The sequence below is a fragment of the Rhamphochromis sp. 'chilingali' genome (genome assembly GCF_963969265.1).
Source record: "Rhamphochromis sp. 'chilingali' genome assembly, chromosome: 9".
Taxonomy (NCBI): domain Eukaryota; kingdom Metazoa; phylum Chordata; class Actinopteri; order Cichliformes; family Cichlidae; genus Rhamphochromis; species Rhamphochromis sp. 'chilingali'.
Window position 1 is genome coordinate 31,611,775 of NC_137936.1, and position 19,024 is coordinate 31,630,798.

At 37.6% G+C, this 19,024-nt stretch overlaps 1 protein-coding gene across 2 annotated transcripts; it reads right to left on the reverse strand.

Annotated features, from left to right (window-relative positions):
• Positions 1-236: 236 nt before the first annotated feature.
• Positions 237-17,501, reverse strand: lrig2 (leucine-rich repeats and immunoglobulin-like domains 2). 2 transcript variants are annotated; one of them, XM_080891010.1, is made up of 18 exons: positions 16,812-17,501; positions 16,384-16,458; positions 15,886-16,020; positions 15,372-15,515; positions 13,976-14,119; positions 13,649-13,792; positions 13,256-13,399; positions 10,243-10,323; positions 9,792-9,863; positions 9,549-9,617; positions 7,991-8,154; positions 7,320-7,631; positions 6,684-6,965; positions 5,756-6,196; positions 5,446-5,598; positions 4,883-5,023; positions 4,168-4,431; positions 237-3,326 (listed from the first exon to the last, which is right to left on the reverse strand). In XM_080891010.1, the coding sequence occupies exons 1-18, from the start codon at positions 16,997-16,999 to the stop codon at positions 3,094-3,096; spliced, it is 3,186 nt and encodes a 1,061-aa protein (XP_080747136.1). In that variant the 5' UTR covers positions 17,000-17,501; the 3' UTR covers positions 237-3,093. The 2 variants fall into 2 exon arrangements, with proteins under 2 accessions (XP_080747136.1, XP_080747137.1); XM_080891011.1 differs by lacking the exons at positions 15,372-15,515; positions 15,886-16,020; positions 16,384-16,458; positions 16,812-17,501 and adding an exon at positions 14,813-15,235.
• Positions 17,502-19,024: the final 1,523 nt, after the last annotated feature.

Below are 19,024 nucleotides of genomic sequence, written 5' to 3' on the forward strand. Positions count from 1 at the left end.
AGTAAGTTATGGACCAATTTGTCCAATCTGCTAACATATGAAAGAATTCCTCCAAAATCAACACTACATTTGAGATGTTGCATTAAATTGAAGATGCAGTTTAAGGGATGTGCAAATCAGTGTGTTGCTTTTATTTACATTTCAGAGAGCATCCGAAGATTTTTTGGAAAATGTTTAACAACAGCTTAAGAAAGAAAATCCACTTTAAGTAAAGAGGGAGACAAAGATTCAAAAGACATGATCAGAATTCACGTTTAATGTTTGAATAATGGCTATGTAACAAAAAGGCTTTTTAGACATGCTTTACAGAATGTACAGGAAACAAGGTAAAAAACAAAAAGCAGCATTGGATATTGCCAGAGCAGTTACTGCTAAACTTTGGTATAAAGTCATAAAGGGCATTTCAGAAAACAAAACAAATGCACATTATTTTAGGCTGCGTTGGTGAAAAGTATTGAACACTGAATTGATTTCGGCCTCCCAGATATGTAGCTTCATTAGGATAACTTATCGCAGTGAGTTTTCATTTAAATTTTTGTATCGCTTAAGAGGGGCATGAAATTGACTTTGACCAACGGTCTGGGAACATCGACACACAAATGTGCCACCACCGAAAAAAAGAAATGTGGAAAAAATAGAAAAAATACAGAGGGGCCGGGAAAGTTGATGCCAATAACAGTTGATGTTATTCAAAGGAATTTATAGGAATGTGCAGGTAGAAGAAAGTGGAAACAAAATACAATTCATGTCTGCACGTACCAGCAAGGAGGTGAAGTTCTTGGAAAATATTAATCAATGCATTTTTGAGAAGTTACTGATGACACATAAATTAGATATTCTGACATTACATGGAAGACACAGCATCAAGCTACATTACAATGCGCATGGTAGATGAACTTTTTACTTTGTGATTTTTTTCTGTGCCTCGACTCAGTACCTTTGAATACTCCATTTCTCAAACGTGTGTTGGTCAACTATATGCAAAAAAAAAAAAAAAAAAAAAAAAGGTCTAGAAAAATATGAACATGACATACACTCAGCTGCCAGTTTATTTAGAGCACCTAACTAAAAACTCATGCAGTTAGGATAATCCTTATTCATTAGACTTGTTCGGTTTAAAAAAAAAAAAAAGAAAACTTTGGTAAGGTATTTACTCAACTGTATAATCATTATGGAGAAGTCAATTTGACTATATACAAGCAATGTTTCTATTCACATTGGTATAGAGCACAAACACATTTAACTACACCCAACAAAATGACTGCACAGTTGAGTCAGTTGCTAATAAAATTTAAATAAAAACACTTTAAATTCATTAAAATGGTACGCAAACGGCAAAATAACACTATTTGAATGAGTTCATTTTTGCTAGGTTTATCTAATACACTGGCAGCTAAGTGTAATTTTCGAATAATACTGAGTAAATACCACTCAGAAACAATCATAGATGAACAACTTCAAAGTGCAATAATCTAGAAGACTTTAAGAACAACTCATTAGATCAAAACTGATGGGACAGGACATTCTTTTAACGGGGGCATTTTTGCTTGCAAACCTAAAGAATAACAATAGCTCTTATTTGGAAAGAGCACAGCTTGCTGAGGCCAGGCAGCTGTTGGGAGTGCCGTCTTTCAATTCTAAGAAAATAACACCCCATTATCAAGAAAAATGTTATCTTGCTACTTGAAGGAACATAAGATTTTGAGAATAGCTGTGGGACAACAGAAACCTAAAACAAATAAGCTTAATGTTTTCAAAGCTACTGCAGCTCATCCGTCAAACCTGTCAGCAAATGGATTATTAGAACATTGAATTTAATAACTAGTATTATGTACACATACATACATGTATAAAATAATACATTACATTCTCATGTTCACAGTCCTAAGTGGAAACCTAGGGTTACATAATATTCATAGAAGGAACAATAGCTTTGAGAGAATAAACTATGATGATAAATCGACTTGTTAAAAAAAAAAAAAAAAAAGTCATGCACACTGCATAATTAATTTTGCCACCATTAAATTAAGTGCCTGTTAACATAGGAGAAAAGGAAAAACAAATCAGTGCATACTGTATTTAAACAAACAAAAAAAAGCATGAAAAATATCATGTCACATGATCAAGGCTACTGAGAATGCTTGTTTAAAAGGCCATCCATTAGACAATAACTGAAAGTGGTCGACAGCAAAACTGTGATTGTCTCATGTGCAAAAAAACAAAATAAAAACAAACACACCAAAATAACAACTGTACCCTTTGTCCTCAAACTGCTCATCATTACGAAGACATAAAATATGGAATTATCAACTGCGTTTGACATAAAGAAAAAAAACTAAGTTTTGATAATATATGATATATCCATATATATTCATAATATACACCATATTTTGATGTCATGTCTCTGGGATTTGCATAAATGGATACCATAGCATAGTTTGAGTCAGTCAGGATGGCTGTGGGAATGTAGGTATGCCTTCAAGGGTCTTTCCAATATTATCCATCAAAAACTGCTGGTCAGGGAACTACCACTGTGCCCTCTTTAACCCCCATTTTTCCCGCTTGAGAGGCAGTATTCTAGCGACTTCTTCTCAAGTCATCTAGGCTGCTCCAACAGGTGTCTGTACCAGGAATAATGAGACAAAACTGCCAGCATGACATCAACTGGCACAGCATATGTTAGTCTCACAGTACCAGGGCCAGACGAGAGCTTGTGAGGACTCGACCGTGTCTCTGTGTTCTCTCATGGCAGCATCTGACATGGCTCTTAAAGCATACATTCATAGTTTTCTCTTGGGTGAGAACAAAGGAGAGTGGAGGCTCTGGGAGGAAAGAGGTCTTGCAGAGGTGGAGATGTCAGAAAGGAGGTCACTTTAATCACCTGTCCACATATCCGGTCTGATGTGGCAAGTCTTTCCACACTGGAGCACACTAGTATGTCCTCTTGATTAAAGGGGAATGTAAACATACAAGAGAGCATCTTTGGCAGAATATGAGGAGTCTTTTTGGAGGTAGTGGGTGAAGGGTGAATGTGAGATGGGGGGGTTGCAGCAACAAAGTGTCAGAGGCAGAATGTGGCCAGAATGAAAAACCCTATGTGGGAGCTGGATGCTCCTGAGGGTTAGTCCTATTAGAGGCACTTCTGTGGTCTTGGTTGCATTGACTGGGTGAATAGCCCACTTCTGCTTCACTCTGTTCTACTGCTCCATCAGTTGCAGAGGTCAGAGGAGGCGTCCTATGTACAGTCACTGGGATCTGGGATGCTCCAGGCGGTGGCTTCGAAGATAGATTTTCTGCTTCTCTCCAGAAAGACCTGCTAAGTGAATCTGCAAAGACATTCAACAACAATAGCTGTTTACAACAATAGTGCCATTCAGTGCTATTTGCATTGGCTTGTCTTACCTTAAAGAACTGTTAAGTTCAAGAAGAATTTAAAATCATTCTCCCCCGAAGGAAGTATTTAATCGCTTCTGTTATTTTGTTTTTTTAGAAATCTAGCATCAAGGGTTTTCAAAATATAATTTCAGGTTTTGTGTGATTTTAAATACCAATAACATTATCAAGATTTCAACGTCAAGGTTACACCAAATGTGAAAAATCAGTAAAAACTTTATATTGCCCAATTTTTATGAATCGTCTTCAAACTTCAAAACAAAATACTGGGCCTTGGTACCTTGGTTGGCTAAGCATTTGACCTCGACCTTCATTGTTAGTACCCAAGGCCCAAGGCTTTTTATTTTCAAATATTATATTCATATTACTAAATGTGTAGTTAGATGTTGTTATGCTTTCACAAAGTAACTTTTTCCACAATCAGTTTTAGCTTATAACTTTCAGAATCATGCAGTTTTAATGATGAGATGCCACATTTACAAACTCAACTCAGATGTGTTCCAGTATTTTTTTACCTGTTCACTGGAAAATCTCAAATTTATTGAACTGTGAACTGATGTCCGAAATGTTCATTATGTGTAAAAAGATGTCTGCAAAATTCAACCTTGAGCCTACAAATAATATGTTGTTAACACTGAAGAAGGTACTAGATGTCAGAGTGGAAAGTTTCAAAATTTTGCCTCAGTGGGAAGGGCTTGGTAGTTTGCAATAAACTTAGGATGTAAACATATTGATTTAAAAAGTAGAACTGAAATTTTTGTTTACAACTCTCACCATAGTGCTCTGGAGGAGTGTGGCTGCTTAGTCTTTTATCATGTGAGGTGAAAAAGACAGAAGAGTCCTGATTGCTAGTGAGGCTATTCAGAGCTGCGTCCTCATGCTGGGCATGCTCACTGAGGTTCTCCTTCAGACCTGGCACAGTCTTGTCCAGTGGATCATCCTCCCCCAGATAAGCATAGGGACAGTATTCCCGCGTGCGAGAGTAGATGTTGGCATTGTCATAGCAGTCAGAGCAAATGACTAGAGGACCTGCACCGCCTGGCAACAAAGAACAAATATTACATAAGCACATGACTGGTGTCATACCATACAATAATCTGTGTACTTAAGATTCTTCTCAAAACTACTATGACCATACATTTTATGCAAAACTATTATGAAAGGTGGATTATATGGTTCCACAGTTTGAAAAGAACTCTGAAGTTCTTTTTGTTTTTTATAGACAAGACCTGGAACAGAATTTTACATTTTAAAACAGTCTGCATACAAACCAGTACACATTTAAAGATTATGTATATTTAGGTTTAGCTGTATTTCAATATTTTGGTTGGTTGGCTTAGCTGTTGATGGCATTAAAACAATAACTACAGAACACAAATTTGTTAAATCAATTAATTGCTTTAAGAGTCAGTGCAGAAATATAATACCTATAGCCAAGGCCGTTGCTGGTGAGGCAGCAAGCCCAAACACTTGTGTTAATGACACTCACCTGGGGGGACTCCAGCTAGTCCCTCACGAGGCTCCCCGGGGTGGAAACTGCTACGGCCAGTAAACAGCGAGCCAACCCTGCAGTGCAGCATGCTGTTCCCTTCAGTTTCCACCTCACTGCCTGTGTCTCCATAACACACACCTGGGAGCAACATGATAATTAGTTACAGTTTTATTTCAGCGGGGAGCTGATCCAAAACATAAATGAAGGAATAGGAACCTAAGAGACACTGGAATTTCCCGAACAACCGAACCCTTAAAAGGTACATTATAAAATGGGAAGTTTCTGTTTTTGTCATCTCAGCACTGACTTGTTTACAAGACTCTGCAGTCTTGTGATCACAATGTTGACATACCCTCAGACTTTAAACTAGACTGCTGACTAATTTTCAACAGACCACTAACATTAAAAGAAATGGTTCATGTCACTTAAGGTTTACATTAAAGCACAAGAAAAATCCTTCATAAATACTGACAGGATACTACTGAAATATCTAGTTTGGTTTGTAGATGCAGAAGGGAACTATTGTTTTCTGTTTCAAACTCAAAGGGCAGGTAACCCACCGTCCGTGCCCTTATGGACATATCCATTAGAGAGGGGAGGCATGAGCTGCTGGTGGCTCCCAGCCTCAGAATTACTGTAACCCTCCTGAGGCTCAGACAAAGTACCCTGAGAGGATAGGTAGCTGGGAATATCTGCTGGCAAATTCATCTCATCTGTAACGGAAACATATTTTCAGTTCTATGTCATGACTTCAAAACAAAGTGTCCACGGAAACATTTCAGTTTACAAGCAGCCATCTTTTCTGGATAAAGCTTTCAATAAGGCACATTTATGTTACAGGACAGATGGCTGTGTGTCCAAACTACTTACCTGTGTTGGTAATACTGTAGTCCTCACTTTTCCTACGCATGTGATAGATTACAATGACCCAGACCAACGAAGTACCAACCACACAGCACACCACCACAATCACCACGATGCCCACAGTGGTCCAGGCATCCTGGTCATACACTGTGCCTGTATCGCAATTTGGTGATGGCGAGACGCTCAGGTATATGTGGCCACGCTCTGTACCCAAAGTATTAGACATGATGCAGGTGTATTTCCCAGCATCAGCTGGACCAGCATCAACAATGATAAGAAGTTGATTGGCTGCAGCAAAGAAGTGGCGCTCTGTTAGGACCAAAGGCCCATCATCTTTGGTCCAGTTGAGACGAGGAGCAGGGCTGCCTCCAGCTATACACTGAAGCACAGCAGTTTCACCCCGGGCCACTGTTCTGTCTTCCAGTGGCCGCATGAAGGATGGGGTTTCTGCAGAGGAAAAGGGAAAAAAAAAAAAAAGAAGAGGATGAACTCATTTTTGATTTAAGTCATCCGTGGCCAGTTTAGATGGATGTGTGCTATTTTTTAAACAATTTTTCTCCAGCACTAATATTTAATGATTAATCACAAACTCCGCCAATTGGACAGTCAGTCATTATATACTCCTGCAAGTAGCTCAAGTCACATTTTGCAAGTACATTAATTAAGAAATATAATACTATATTTGATTTCGGATATGCGCCAGGCAGTCTCCTTTAAATATTCCACATGGTCGTGTTATAACAAGGCCATGTGGAATTTTTGCTTTTACGTCATCATTAGTTAAAACTGGCAGGGCGGCAACACATAAACAAGAGCTTGTAATGAGCAACAGACATAAATGAGCGGCCAATTGGAGTAGTGAGTTATCTGAAATGACCCCAGTAGATAAAAAAAAAACAAAAAAAAAACTCAGTTAATCAGATGGCTGACTCACCCAGAACAGTCAGAGTAGCATTTGCCGACAGGCTGCCAGCAGCATTCTGAGCGGTACAGCTATACACTCCCATGTCTTCTGTTTTCACTTTAGCAATGAAAAAGACGTCATCGTCAGGCATCACATGCATCCTGCGCTCTCGGGCAGCAGGGAAGTCAGTGCCTCCATCTTTCTGCCAAGCAATCTGTGGTGATGGATGGCCTTCAGCAGCACACTCCAGCCTGGCCGTAGTCCCAGTCCGGATTGTCAGATCCATGGGGGTCTTAAGAAAGGAAGGCATCTCTGAAAGACAGAAAATAGAAAGTCAAGGGTGGAATACAATGGTACAGACAGAAACAAATACTGATATATACCATATATGTATGAAAACGAGATAAAACCTTAGGGTACCTCTCTCTTATTTAATTTTTTCCCCAGTTACTGTACTGTCAAATGGGTAGCAATACTACTTAACAAATAAACTATATACAAGTATCAACTTCATGCAGATATATTGCAGTGAATTGGCAAAACCAGCAACCCAAAGCCTAAACAGGGTAAGTGAACAAGACGCAAAAACCTCCCAAAAAACAAACAAACCAAAAAAGAACTGGCAATCACTGATCACGTTCATTTAAAGAGATAACACATCCTCACCATTGACAGTAAGCTTGGCCCTGTTGGAGTAATTGGAACCAAAGTGATTGGAGACCACACACTGGTAACGCCCCTCATCGGTGAAGTTCACATTGAGGAGGTGAAGCACAGTGGTATAGATCAGCTCTCCCTCTTGGTACCGGGCATAATTTTCCACTTCTGCATCATACAGCACCTCCCCATCCTTCCGCCAGGCTGTGGTCATTGGTGAATCACTGCTGCTGGACGCAATGCAGCTCAGAGTCACATTGTTTCCCCGCAGTGCAACAGACGTCTCTGGGTGAGTTGTGATCTGAGGCTTGGGGAAATCATCTGTGTAGGCACATGTGTTTGGGAAAATAAAAACAAAGGAAATAAAAGAAACATTTTTCTAACTGAAATATATATATAAGATTTTAAGCTCCACCAGAATGCAACACAGTATCAAAAAACAAAAAAACAAATACAGCTTTTCAAAAAATGACAAGTTAAAAAACAAAACAACTTTTCACGTATTTTGGATCTTTTTAAGTGAAATAATCCGCTGGACACTCTCAAAACATCCAAAATAAATATTAATTTTAGTCTTTTCTTCCATATACCAATAAACATTGTTTTATATGTTTTGTGCTTATTCAACAGAATCTATAATGGCAGGCTGGGAATAATTAAAACAAGAAAAAAAGACTGACCACAAACAAACTCTTCCGGGCTGATGGACAGGACATTGCGACCGAGCAGATTCACAGGATGGGCACAGATAGCAGTGACAGACTGCTGGAACTGGCTGTCTGTCAACCAAGGACCCAGCCACTGCATGTGACAGTCACACAGCAGGTTGCTTGTGTTCAGGACACTGAAAATAGAGGAGTAATTTGGGAAACATGAGATGACTCATAGTAATATAAGACGGAATGATTCTACTAATGAAGTATGAGATTGAACCACTGGAAATAAAGGGAAAATTAATCTGGGATTTCAGGGATTCATCTGAACTCACTCTTCAGAGAGTTAATAGAATTTATTCTTTTAGAAAAGAAACCTCCACATACTAACTTGAAAAGAAGATTTAATCTTAAATAATTTAAAGTGAGCCATTTACAGATATCTAAATAAAGCTTATATAGCTTCCAAATAAAGCTATATTCCTGTGAAACACACAGGGAATTGTTATTGGTGAACATCTAAATCTGTTTATAAAGCCTTTTAGTCAACCTGTCAGCTGGACCATGGCAAAAGGATCTAAATTGTGGCATGAAATTGGATTCAAGGCTATAAAAAGCCTCCAGAACTGCGCTCTATTTTTTTTGTACAAAAATACATTTTAATTAGAGGAATGCTGCCATCTTCTTCTAGTCAAGTTATCAAACCAAGCCACTTTATCCGCTTGCAAAGCAGATACTGTTAAATTCTATTAAGGTAGCACACTAATTACTAACAAGAGGATATGAGTACTGTCAGTTTGACAGCAGCTGGGGCATTTAGCCAGCCACTGCTTGAGAGACACTCCTAAGATGGGTTGATCAAAAGCTCAAAACAGTGAGAGACTTTGCATTTCCGCTCCCTTTCCTCGCACACAGGAGACAGCTGTCCCAACTAAGTAAAGGCTGCTGCAACTCAAAAACTAAATCAGAAGTCTTTGCTTGGCCAACTGCGAATAAAAAAAAAAAAAAAAAGTATAAACCCAGTATCTTGATGCATTCTCAATCATCCAGGAAAGTAAATCTCCAAAAGTTGATTCTGTTCATCTGGACGTATGTGTCAGGAGTATCGGAGCAGTTGAGACGCATTTTTTCTAAACACCGGGTCTCTGTGGCTTTTAAACCCCAAAACACGCTGCAGTCAGCTGAGACTGAAGAAGTCACTTGGATGAGTGACGAAACGTTTCTCCCACAAAACACTACGTCCGGATGAACAGAATCAACTTTTGGAGATATAAACCCAGTAAATATATTTAGCCTTAAATTTCACCAACCAAATAAATAAATAAATAAATAAAGATTTTAAATGGGGCAACAAAATTAAAATTGCTATGGTGGATCAACAATGACTCCCTGTTTAAAAGCTTCAGTGACGCCAATTTAAAATGTAAATCACTGCCCCTGCAGTGTTTCTTAATCATTGTAATTCCTTTTTAATGAGGTCAATAACAATAAATCAGTCTAACAAACATTAACACAGGAAAATACCAGCTAATACATGCACATGAGAGCTGTAGGATATTTCTGTGTTTGGTTTTGTTTTACTTACAACACTTTCAGCTTCATATGAGACATCGCCTCTGGGTGTATCGACATGATACCATTCTTGCTGAGGTCCCTAAAGATGGGACACAAATATGGATTAAACACACCAGTTTGATCAAATTGACATTTTTGTCAGAAGTGTAACGCAACAACAGGACAATAAACCTTTCTGCTATGTTTAAACATTTAATAATAGATATCAAAATGACTGCATGGCTAAAAAGTATTAGATAAGGGCTTTACTCACAAGTGCTCGAGCTCTTCCAGGCCTTCAAACGCTTTCTTTGTGATGGATTTGATTTTGTTCTGTTGTAGGATTCTGGAAAAAATAAAGATATTTCACACGAGGCCAAGTGAACAGTTCAAACTAGCCTGCTCCTAGGCCATCCTTTATTACAAAAACAAGTCACTGCTCCAGCAGCTTTTGTGAAGGCTGCTATAACATCTGAAACAAATTACACTGCAAATTGAAATAAATTGGAGAACTAAATAAATCAAATGTGTTAAAAACAGATATGTAGTATATTAAACATTACAATATAATTTAACCTTTCTGAAAATTTGTGCAGCCATTTGTTTGATGCACTGTAAAGTATCTTAACATAAACCAGCTCTATTTCTCTAAATACAAAAACATTTTACAAACTTGCATACTATATATAAAAATACAATTTTTAAAATTCATATCATGCCCTCACAGAGTGTTTAGCTTCTTCATGCCATCAAATACACCAATGGAGTCTTCAATGGCCCAGGAGATTTCATTATTACGGATATCTCTGAAAAGCAAAGAGACTCATATTAGATATTAAACACAGTACACACAGGCTGAACATCTAAAGGCTTCTCCTGCAAAGAACAAAGAGCACACATTACCACCACTGGGGTTGCCAGCAGCAGTGACTCTTCGTTAGAAGACTAACAATCTGAGACACCATACTTCCACACTATGTCACAGCTTGCTGCTCCTGCCGCTGTGATGAGGGGAAATAATTGGCTCTGTTTAGCACTGAGACAGTTCATGGGTCCACTGCAAGTCCAGGGAGGCCTTGTGTTTACAGGATGGGTCATGGGCTCTTTTGTTTCTCTTTCCTCATGCCTGGCTACCTCTGAAAGAAGTTCTGCACTCACCAGTTCCCCTCTCCCATGAAAGATCCCGAGATGGTCAAAATCCCAAATACAACCCCTTTGTCATTGTAGTTCACTGGCTTAAAGAGAGCTCTGTGCAGCAAATAATGAGTTCATAACTTTCTCACAGATAAACTGTGGATGAAGAAGATATACTCGATTAATTGGGCTGATATTTTGCTAATCAGAATTTTAATAGCTTTGGTTTTAAACCTAAAATACTGCCCTTACTTTAAAACAAACAAGCAAACAAACAAACAAACCCGAAAAACTCTCATTAACATGTCCTAGCTCGAGATCAGCAGCAACAACAACAACAACAACAACCGTGTTAGACTGTGTCAAATAATCTACTTGTAAAGCAAGTAGGGGCTGCTCAATTATGGCAAAAATGATAATCACGATTATTTTCACTGAAATTGAAATCTCGATTATTTGACGATATTTATTTAACCCTTTAAGACCTACTATAGAACCAAGTCCGCCAGAGCTTATATTATTTTTTTTACATGTTGTAGTGCCATTTGTGGGAGCATTTCAAGTTGCTATGCAACTGTTATAGCCCATATTTTAATAATATGTATGCATTAAGTCCATTAATTACATTAATTGCAAAAAAGTGCAATAAACTACAAAAAAAATTGAAAATCGTTTTTGGTTTTTTTACATATATTTCTACTTGGAGAAATTTAAGAGGTTTAAATACAAAAAAAGTTGCAAAAAATAGTTTACAACAACAGGAAATTTATTTTGAGTGTCTTCATAGTTTTATTTTGGAGATACAGCAATTTTTATATACTGCAGGAAAAACGAAAAAACAATCCTATGATGCAAATTTGCAAAGAAAACAGCAGGTGCATCAAAATAAACTATTTCCAGCAGTGCAATTCGAGTTCTAAGCATCCCAGCAACTATTCAGAAAAGTCAAACATGACCAGTATAGGCTTTTAAGGCCTACAAGTAAAAAAAACTACATTTCCGCGAAAATGATGTCACTTCCGGTTTCGGCCAGGAAATGGCGGACATGCGATAGTTCGCGCTGACATCTGTTTCACTGTGGGAAGTGTTACAAACAGCTGATCGGATTGGCAAAGCGTGTTTCTCGAATATTATGTTTTTGTTGCTGCAAGCACTTTTTATGCAATTTTTGCAAAGCTTTATGTGGAAGGAAACCGTGACCGAGGACAAGCTGATGGCATAAGATGTAAGTACAACTCCTCCGGTTTCATATGCAAAACAAATTATTGAGCTAGCTTACACGGTTCAGGTTCTACAGGGATTTAAAAATAGTTACACAAAATGGAGCGTGCTGCTCTGACCGGATTTAAAGGGTTAACAATGACTTTAAAAAATAATATAAAATAGTGTGCAAAACCACTGAAGTTTTTTTTTACCTCTCTTTTCAACCAACGGCAGTCACTCTCCTCTCCAAATAACTTCTGCTTAGCTTTCCAAGCTTCCCTCGGGTCCTCTTAATCAGCGGTCTCCAACCTTTTTTGCGCCACGGACCGGTTTATAAGGTGTCGCGGATAAATGAGGGAGGGGCTAATAATCGGCTCAGTCATTTTTAATGATCATTGAAAGCCCAGATCGTAATCGTGATTAAAATTCGATTAATTGAGCAGCCCTACTTTAACGGCAGTCAAAACAGTGGTGCTATCCAGGAATTCCAGTACAGTAACCTTGCCCAGCCCTTACATTAAAGTGGTGAAGATGAAATTGCCTGACTCAATATCAGAACATCATGATACAACAACAGATGAGACCAAGGAGAATCTCCCTGCTGCTAACCATCTTCATACCAAAATCTTTCCTGCTACCTTTTTCTCCAGTCACTTCACTGTCCAACCCCAAAAGATACTCTTTGAAAAGCTGCAGTTTAGGATTAGAGCTAACCCCAACCCTATTAATACATACACTATATGTACTTATTTATCTTCTCCCAATTACATTAGTCCTCCCATTGTTTGGTGGAAGGGCCTAATATGGCCCTTTTGATATTGAAGGTTGCCAACATGTGGTCTAGATCAACCAACAAGTGCTTCTGACAGTGAAGCCTCTCCAACATGAATGTTGAGAGGCTACTGACAAAAACACTGTAAACCTGAAACTTTTACTATCTGGGTGGAGATGCACACACCTCACGTAGATTTTTCACATTTTAACTAATTAAAAAAAGAAGAAGAAAAAAAAAGAATCACAATTGTGTGTAAGTAAATTTCAGGACAAAGAACACAAAGCCGGAAAAACATACATCTATGGAAAACACACACAGAGTGGTTTAATCTAAATCTAAATGTACACCATTGACAACAAAAGATTTGCATGGCACTACAATAAGATGGGGACTTGAAATAGTGGTACTTTCTACAGTTTTCTCTGAACTACTTGGAAAGAATTCAAGAACAAAAAACTAAAACTACAAATGTAGAAAGAAACAAGTGCAGACCTACTTTTGCAAGAAGCCTTCAATGAGAATGCAGAGCCAACAGGACTTGAGTTAATTCGTTTACAGAGATTCATTAAACTTCTAACCACAAATAATAAACACATACTGCAGACAGATTCGGGCATTGCACTTACAGGGTGCGCAGACTTGACAGGCCACTGAACACTCCCTCTCCCAAATGGCTGATAGAGTTTTCTCCCAGGTTCAGGCTCTCCAGGAAATCTAAACCTTTAAAAGCTGTCTCCTCAAGTCTAGTCAGATGATTGCCAGACAAGTCTCTGTTCAAAGAAACCACAAATATGACAAACATTAACTAAAAACAATTTCCCTATGTTCTGTATGGTAATATTAGTCCACATTTAAGGATGAAATGAGCTGTTTTCACAAAAACACCATATATGGTGCATTAGGTAGAAGCTAGACCTCACTGAACCAGCCCAGACAAACACAGTGCAGCAAGATAACAGTAACTGCTCCAAGTACTCTTAGCTACATTGGGATTGTAGCAACGAAGCAAACAGACTCACAGTTCCTCAAGCTTTTGGCAAAACTCCCAGGCGTCTGGTCCAATGATGCCAACAGCATTCTGGCTGACCCGCAGGATACGCAGCATGCGCAAGCCATACAGCCAACCTTTGTTAACCTCTGTTAGGTTGTTGTGCTCTAGCTCCCTGGGGGGGGCGACATTATTGACAAAAATAACTGTATTAAATCAATTTATTGCTTTAACATATCTGCAGGGGGAACCATAGGTGAGAACATTTTATGGAAGATTTTTTTTCAGCAAGATTTTTTCATAGGTGCTGCACATTTTTTGCTAAATATATTGCCAAAGTCCAAAAGATTGCACTCACAATTCTTCAATGTTGTTCAGTCCAAAAAAGGCTCCATCCATGAGCTTAGTGATGCCATTCCTCTGCATCTTCAGTGATTTCAAGGAGTCCATCCCCTTGAATGTAAGGCTGTCAACAATTTTGATCTTGTTCCGCTTCAGTTCACTACAAACACAAAGAATCCATTTTCTTTAACCAAGTGTTTTTATACATAAACAAACTCACACAACAGAGCTTCTCGAATAGGAACATTTGGATCCATAGGTTTTTGGAATTTTGCCTCTGTACAACACCACATTGCTCGATTTTAAATCCAGTGGTTTTAAAAATTATACAAATCAAGATATGATTCAAGACTTGCAGGCTTTTAATTACAAAGGTTTTAGAAATGTTTTGCATTAACTGTTTAAGATTTATGGCCATTTTTATACGTAGTGTGGCTTTTTCAGAGGCTTAGAAATAATTGGACAAACTAACATAATTTTACATAAGGATTGTTTTTACTGCTTTGTTGAAAACAATTTGCAGACAAAGACTGCCTGAAATCTGAAATGCACAAACACCACCAAATGCTGTGTTTCGAACTTTAAGATGTTCTGCCAAATGTTTGCTGCAGCTGCATTCAGTTGCTACTTGTGTCTGGGTCTTTCTAAATTAGGTTTTGTGTTCAGTAACTGAAAGGTATGCTCTGTTAGTTTCAGAACAGGTGACTGACATGATGTATTCACATCCATAAAGGCATCTATTAACTGTAGGCATTAGCAATGAAACACCTATCCCCTCAAGATTGCTCTTTACTACGCTAGATGTTGTAAAAGAGTTTTATGTAACCAAGGGAAGAACTGTGTAATCACTCACTTTTGTGGTCATCCAAGCCTTTAGGTCTTTTGGAGCTGAATGGTTCATTCCTTCATTTAAAGAATGTACCAGATCGTCGATTTGGCCAAGCATAAAATTTTGGCTCTTTTTCTCAAATTGGTTTATTGTGGTTTTTCCACCCCCCCGTTACTTGCATCAATATCTCTTTGGACTTCATATTTAGATTTTCTGGGAAAAGCAGCCAAATGCAAGTTACACTCTTGGAAACAATTCTATCTTTCTATCAGCTTAATTTGTCATTAAATAATGAGGAAGAAGGCCAAACCTGCCCATGGAACTGTCAGGCAACGGTCCAATTATTTTTTATCCTCTGTAAATAGGGCACGATGTGTGTTAAAGCTTCAATTCTGTCTTAATTGTTTAACTTGAAAATCCACGGTTGTGTACAGAAGCAATCTTTTTTTTAAAAGTTTCAATGTCCAATAACTTACAAACCTAACTGTAAAACTGCGCAAAACGGAGTAAAATAAGAGCATCTGTTATATAAATTAAAATTCACCAATTGAGTGATAATGTTACAGCATTTTATTATACTTACAGGAACTGAAGTTGTGGAAGTTTGAAGACTTTGGATGGAAGCACAGTCAATCTGTTCCTGTTCAGCCTCAGCACCAACAGGGAGCTGGAGATGTTTTCAAAGCAGCCAGGCTCCAGGACGCTGATCTTGTTGTTGCTTAAATTACTATGAGATAAAAAAAAGAAAAAACATTACTACCAAATTTAGCAGAAGGAATCATTCTTCCTTTGTAGTTACGCATACTGTGTGAAGTAAATATTTACAAAAATGGTTGCTTTGCAATAAAATGCTTTCTAGGCCAAACTGAACAAAACAAGGTGTTTTCAGTACTCTCGTAAGAGCATGTGACGCTTTGCTCTAATGTGTTTCCTCCAATACTATGAATATCTTCTTACTGTTGTATTACACAGAATGTTTCCAATTGCAAACTTATTCACGGTCATACAAGCAAGTCAATGTAGAGTTAAACCATATTTTAACACTGCATGTCTCACACACTGTCCTAGTACTGATAATAAAGATGACTTTGACTTACAGATATTTCAGCTGCATAGATGGAAAGGATCCAACTTTGAGCTCAGAGATGGAATTGGATGTAAGGTCCAGTGTCTCCAGGGAAACATATGGTTGTAGGTGAAGCATTGACAGCTCAGTGATCCGATTGTGGACTCTGAAATATATCAAATATAAAAAGGTATTAGTTTTAATGATGTCAATGCTTACTAAAGCATTCTTAGTCTAATTAAAATATTATTAACATGGTGAAAGAATGGGGGGGGGGGGGGGGGGGGAATAACAAAAGACTGACTCTGGTGGTGTCTTCCACTGTTTTTGTATAAATATGTTTTAATCTAACATCCAACAAAGCATAAAAATTCAGCCAACATTAAATACTGTACAAATATTTTTTTTACAAAGTGTTTAAATGTGCAGAAGAATTCAAGGAATATTTTAATAATTAGTTTGAGTGCTGATAGAAAAGACCAAAAAAAACATAACTGAAAACAAACCCTGAAGAGGATTTTGTACTTACAAAGAAAGTCCTGTGATGTTTGAGGAGACATCGCCAAGATAGGGAAAAACAGTCAGCTCATTGTGATTCAAAGTACTGAAATCAAATTTAAACAAAAATGAAAAAGTTGCATCAGTCAAATAGCCATACATAACTGAGATTTTAAACAAATTTACTCTGATGTCCCTTATAAACTGTGAGCAGAGGTTTATATATCACACTTTTCTTCATGACAAAACAAAAGTTACAAACAACGAGTATATTTCCAAAAATAATCTTACCTATCCTTAAAATACTCAAAGGTGTTGGTTAAGTGGTTAAAATGTATTCAAATTGGTTGTATCTCTATATTACTATCCAATCTTTTATTGAGCAACCAATCAGTGCAGCGGTTCAGTAAAGGACTAGCTCTGCTAACTTCAGTTATGTTCATCCAGATGTGTACTTACACTTGGGTTATCCCATCTGGGACTTCCACTGGAGCCATCGACAGCCTTCTTCTGTTGCAGTCCAGAATATGAACCTCATCCTCTGTTTTATAACACGAGCAAGGAGCAGGACAAGTCTCACTGGCCCAGGCACCCAAACTTAGCAGCATGAAGATAAGGGCCGAAGGAATGGGCCAGCCTTCCGCCATTTTAAATGCCTTCCCACTGAGAGTTAGCTACGTGGCTAGCTAGAACTGGCACGTTAACTTAACACTTATAAAACCACAGAGTTGTTTTTGTAGTTTACGACCATTCAAGCAAGCACATATTTAAGATTTATATCGTCACGATTCCAGGTGGAATCGTAAAATGCAGTTTTTTCCAACTTAAGCGGGGCATCCCAGCAGAGATTTCTGCTCTTCTTTCAGTGGCTGGAATTCCTTCCGCTCCAGCCAGGACACCCTCCCGGAGAGGTTAGCTAGCTCACCGCTGAACTGAGTTGGTCCCACAAACACGCCACTTTTCACCAGAAGAGATCAGTTCAAATCCGTACGATAACCGCTTTTGATTATACTGATCCAAATGAAATGTTACGGGCGTTTAACTCAGACTGTTTACAAAGAATTAAAGAAATTTTGTCCCGTCTTTCCATCCCGAAAGAACAACAAAGCCCCGTGAGTTGATGACACAGGATACCCTAATCCCGCCCCTCTACAGCATGTTTACAGTTATTCTATTGGTCCGTGATTTTGCTTGTCAACCATTTGCGTCGTTTTGATTGGATCGTGTTTTTGTCCGACACTGTTTGCAGGAAAAAAGTTTTTAAGAACTATTGAAGTATGAAATAGTATTCCAGATCCTCGCGGTTGTTAGTGGTAAAATCTACTTTTTGATTTAGGAAAATGTTTTGTTTTGATTTGTTCGCATTTTCACAGTTTCAAACACATAGCCACAAGTAAAGAGCACATTTAAATTTTGCTTTTAACACCATTATAATATATATATATATATATATATATATATATATATATATATATATATATATATATATATATATATATATATATATATATATATAGGCCTATCTGTGAGTAGAGGGAGTAAGTAGTAGCAATAACAATATAAAAATACAAATCAGAAAATGAAGTAAAATAAGAATACACAATAAAAGAAATAACAAAGAGTGTGCAGTAAAAAAAAAGTTTAAAAAAAAAGAATCTATAATTTCTAAAAGCATTAAACTGATTATTATGATCCTACAATGACTGCTTTACATATTTATACTCCACTACAAAGACAAAAAGCAGCACCAGTGTGATTTGTGAATATATAATCTATCGTTATAATTGATGATATATGAAAGTTGTTTGGTTGCCTAAATGCACTCATTGATATTTTTAATTGTTTATGTATATAAAAAGATTTGGACTGTGTGATCTTAACTTAATACTTTATTTTTAAATAGATTAACTGTGATTTCTAGTGTTATCCATTGTGTTAGAATACTTCCCTCTAGAATAAATAAACACTGAATGGGTGGGGTGGGGGATGTGGTTAGCTCAGAATTTAATGTGAACTTCAGTGCTTTACTTTATGCACACGGTGAGATAAGCATCATACTTGGGCAAATTTGCTAAATGTTTCTGTTGCATTCTGAGTATATTTTATTCAAAATTATGGCAAACTGGAAACCTATGTATGTAAATTTTCCCTTGTTTTCAATCTTTATATCAACTGCTATATAACATTTCAATTAACAAATTCATTAAATATAGAATTTGACACTTGACAATTAGAATAGAATAGAATAGAATAGAATAAAGTGGGCTTTATCAAAAAATAATACAACAGCCCAGCAATACAATTTTATATTTGTGAAGAGAATTATTGAGTCTTTAGACAGCTGCCAATTCAACTCATTCAATTTAAATTTTATAAGAATTTTTTCTGTTGAGCTAATTAATGTAGAGAGAGAGAGAGAGAGCAGGGAGCAAGGGAGGGAGAAAGAGGATGGATGAATGCAGCAAATCGGTAAGGGGGAAGTCAGTGGAAAACAATTTGACTATGATATTTGCATATGACATTGTGATCTGTGGTGAGAATAGGGAGCAGCCAGAAGAGAGCCGTATGATGCAGGTGGGGGAATGCTCAGGAGAGAAGAGGAATAGAAGTCAGTAAAAGCAAGACAGAATACACATGTGAATGAAAGAGAGAGAGGTTGGAAAATATAGCAC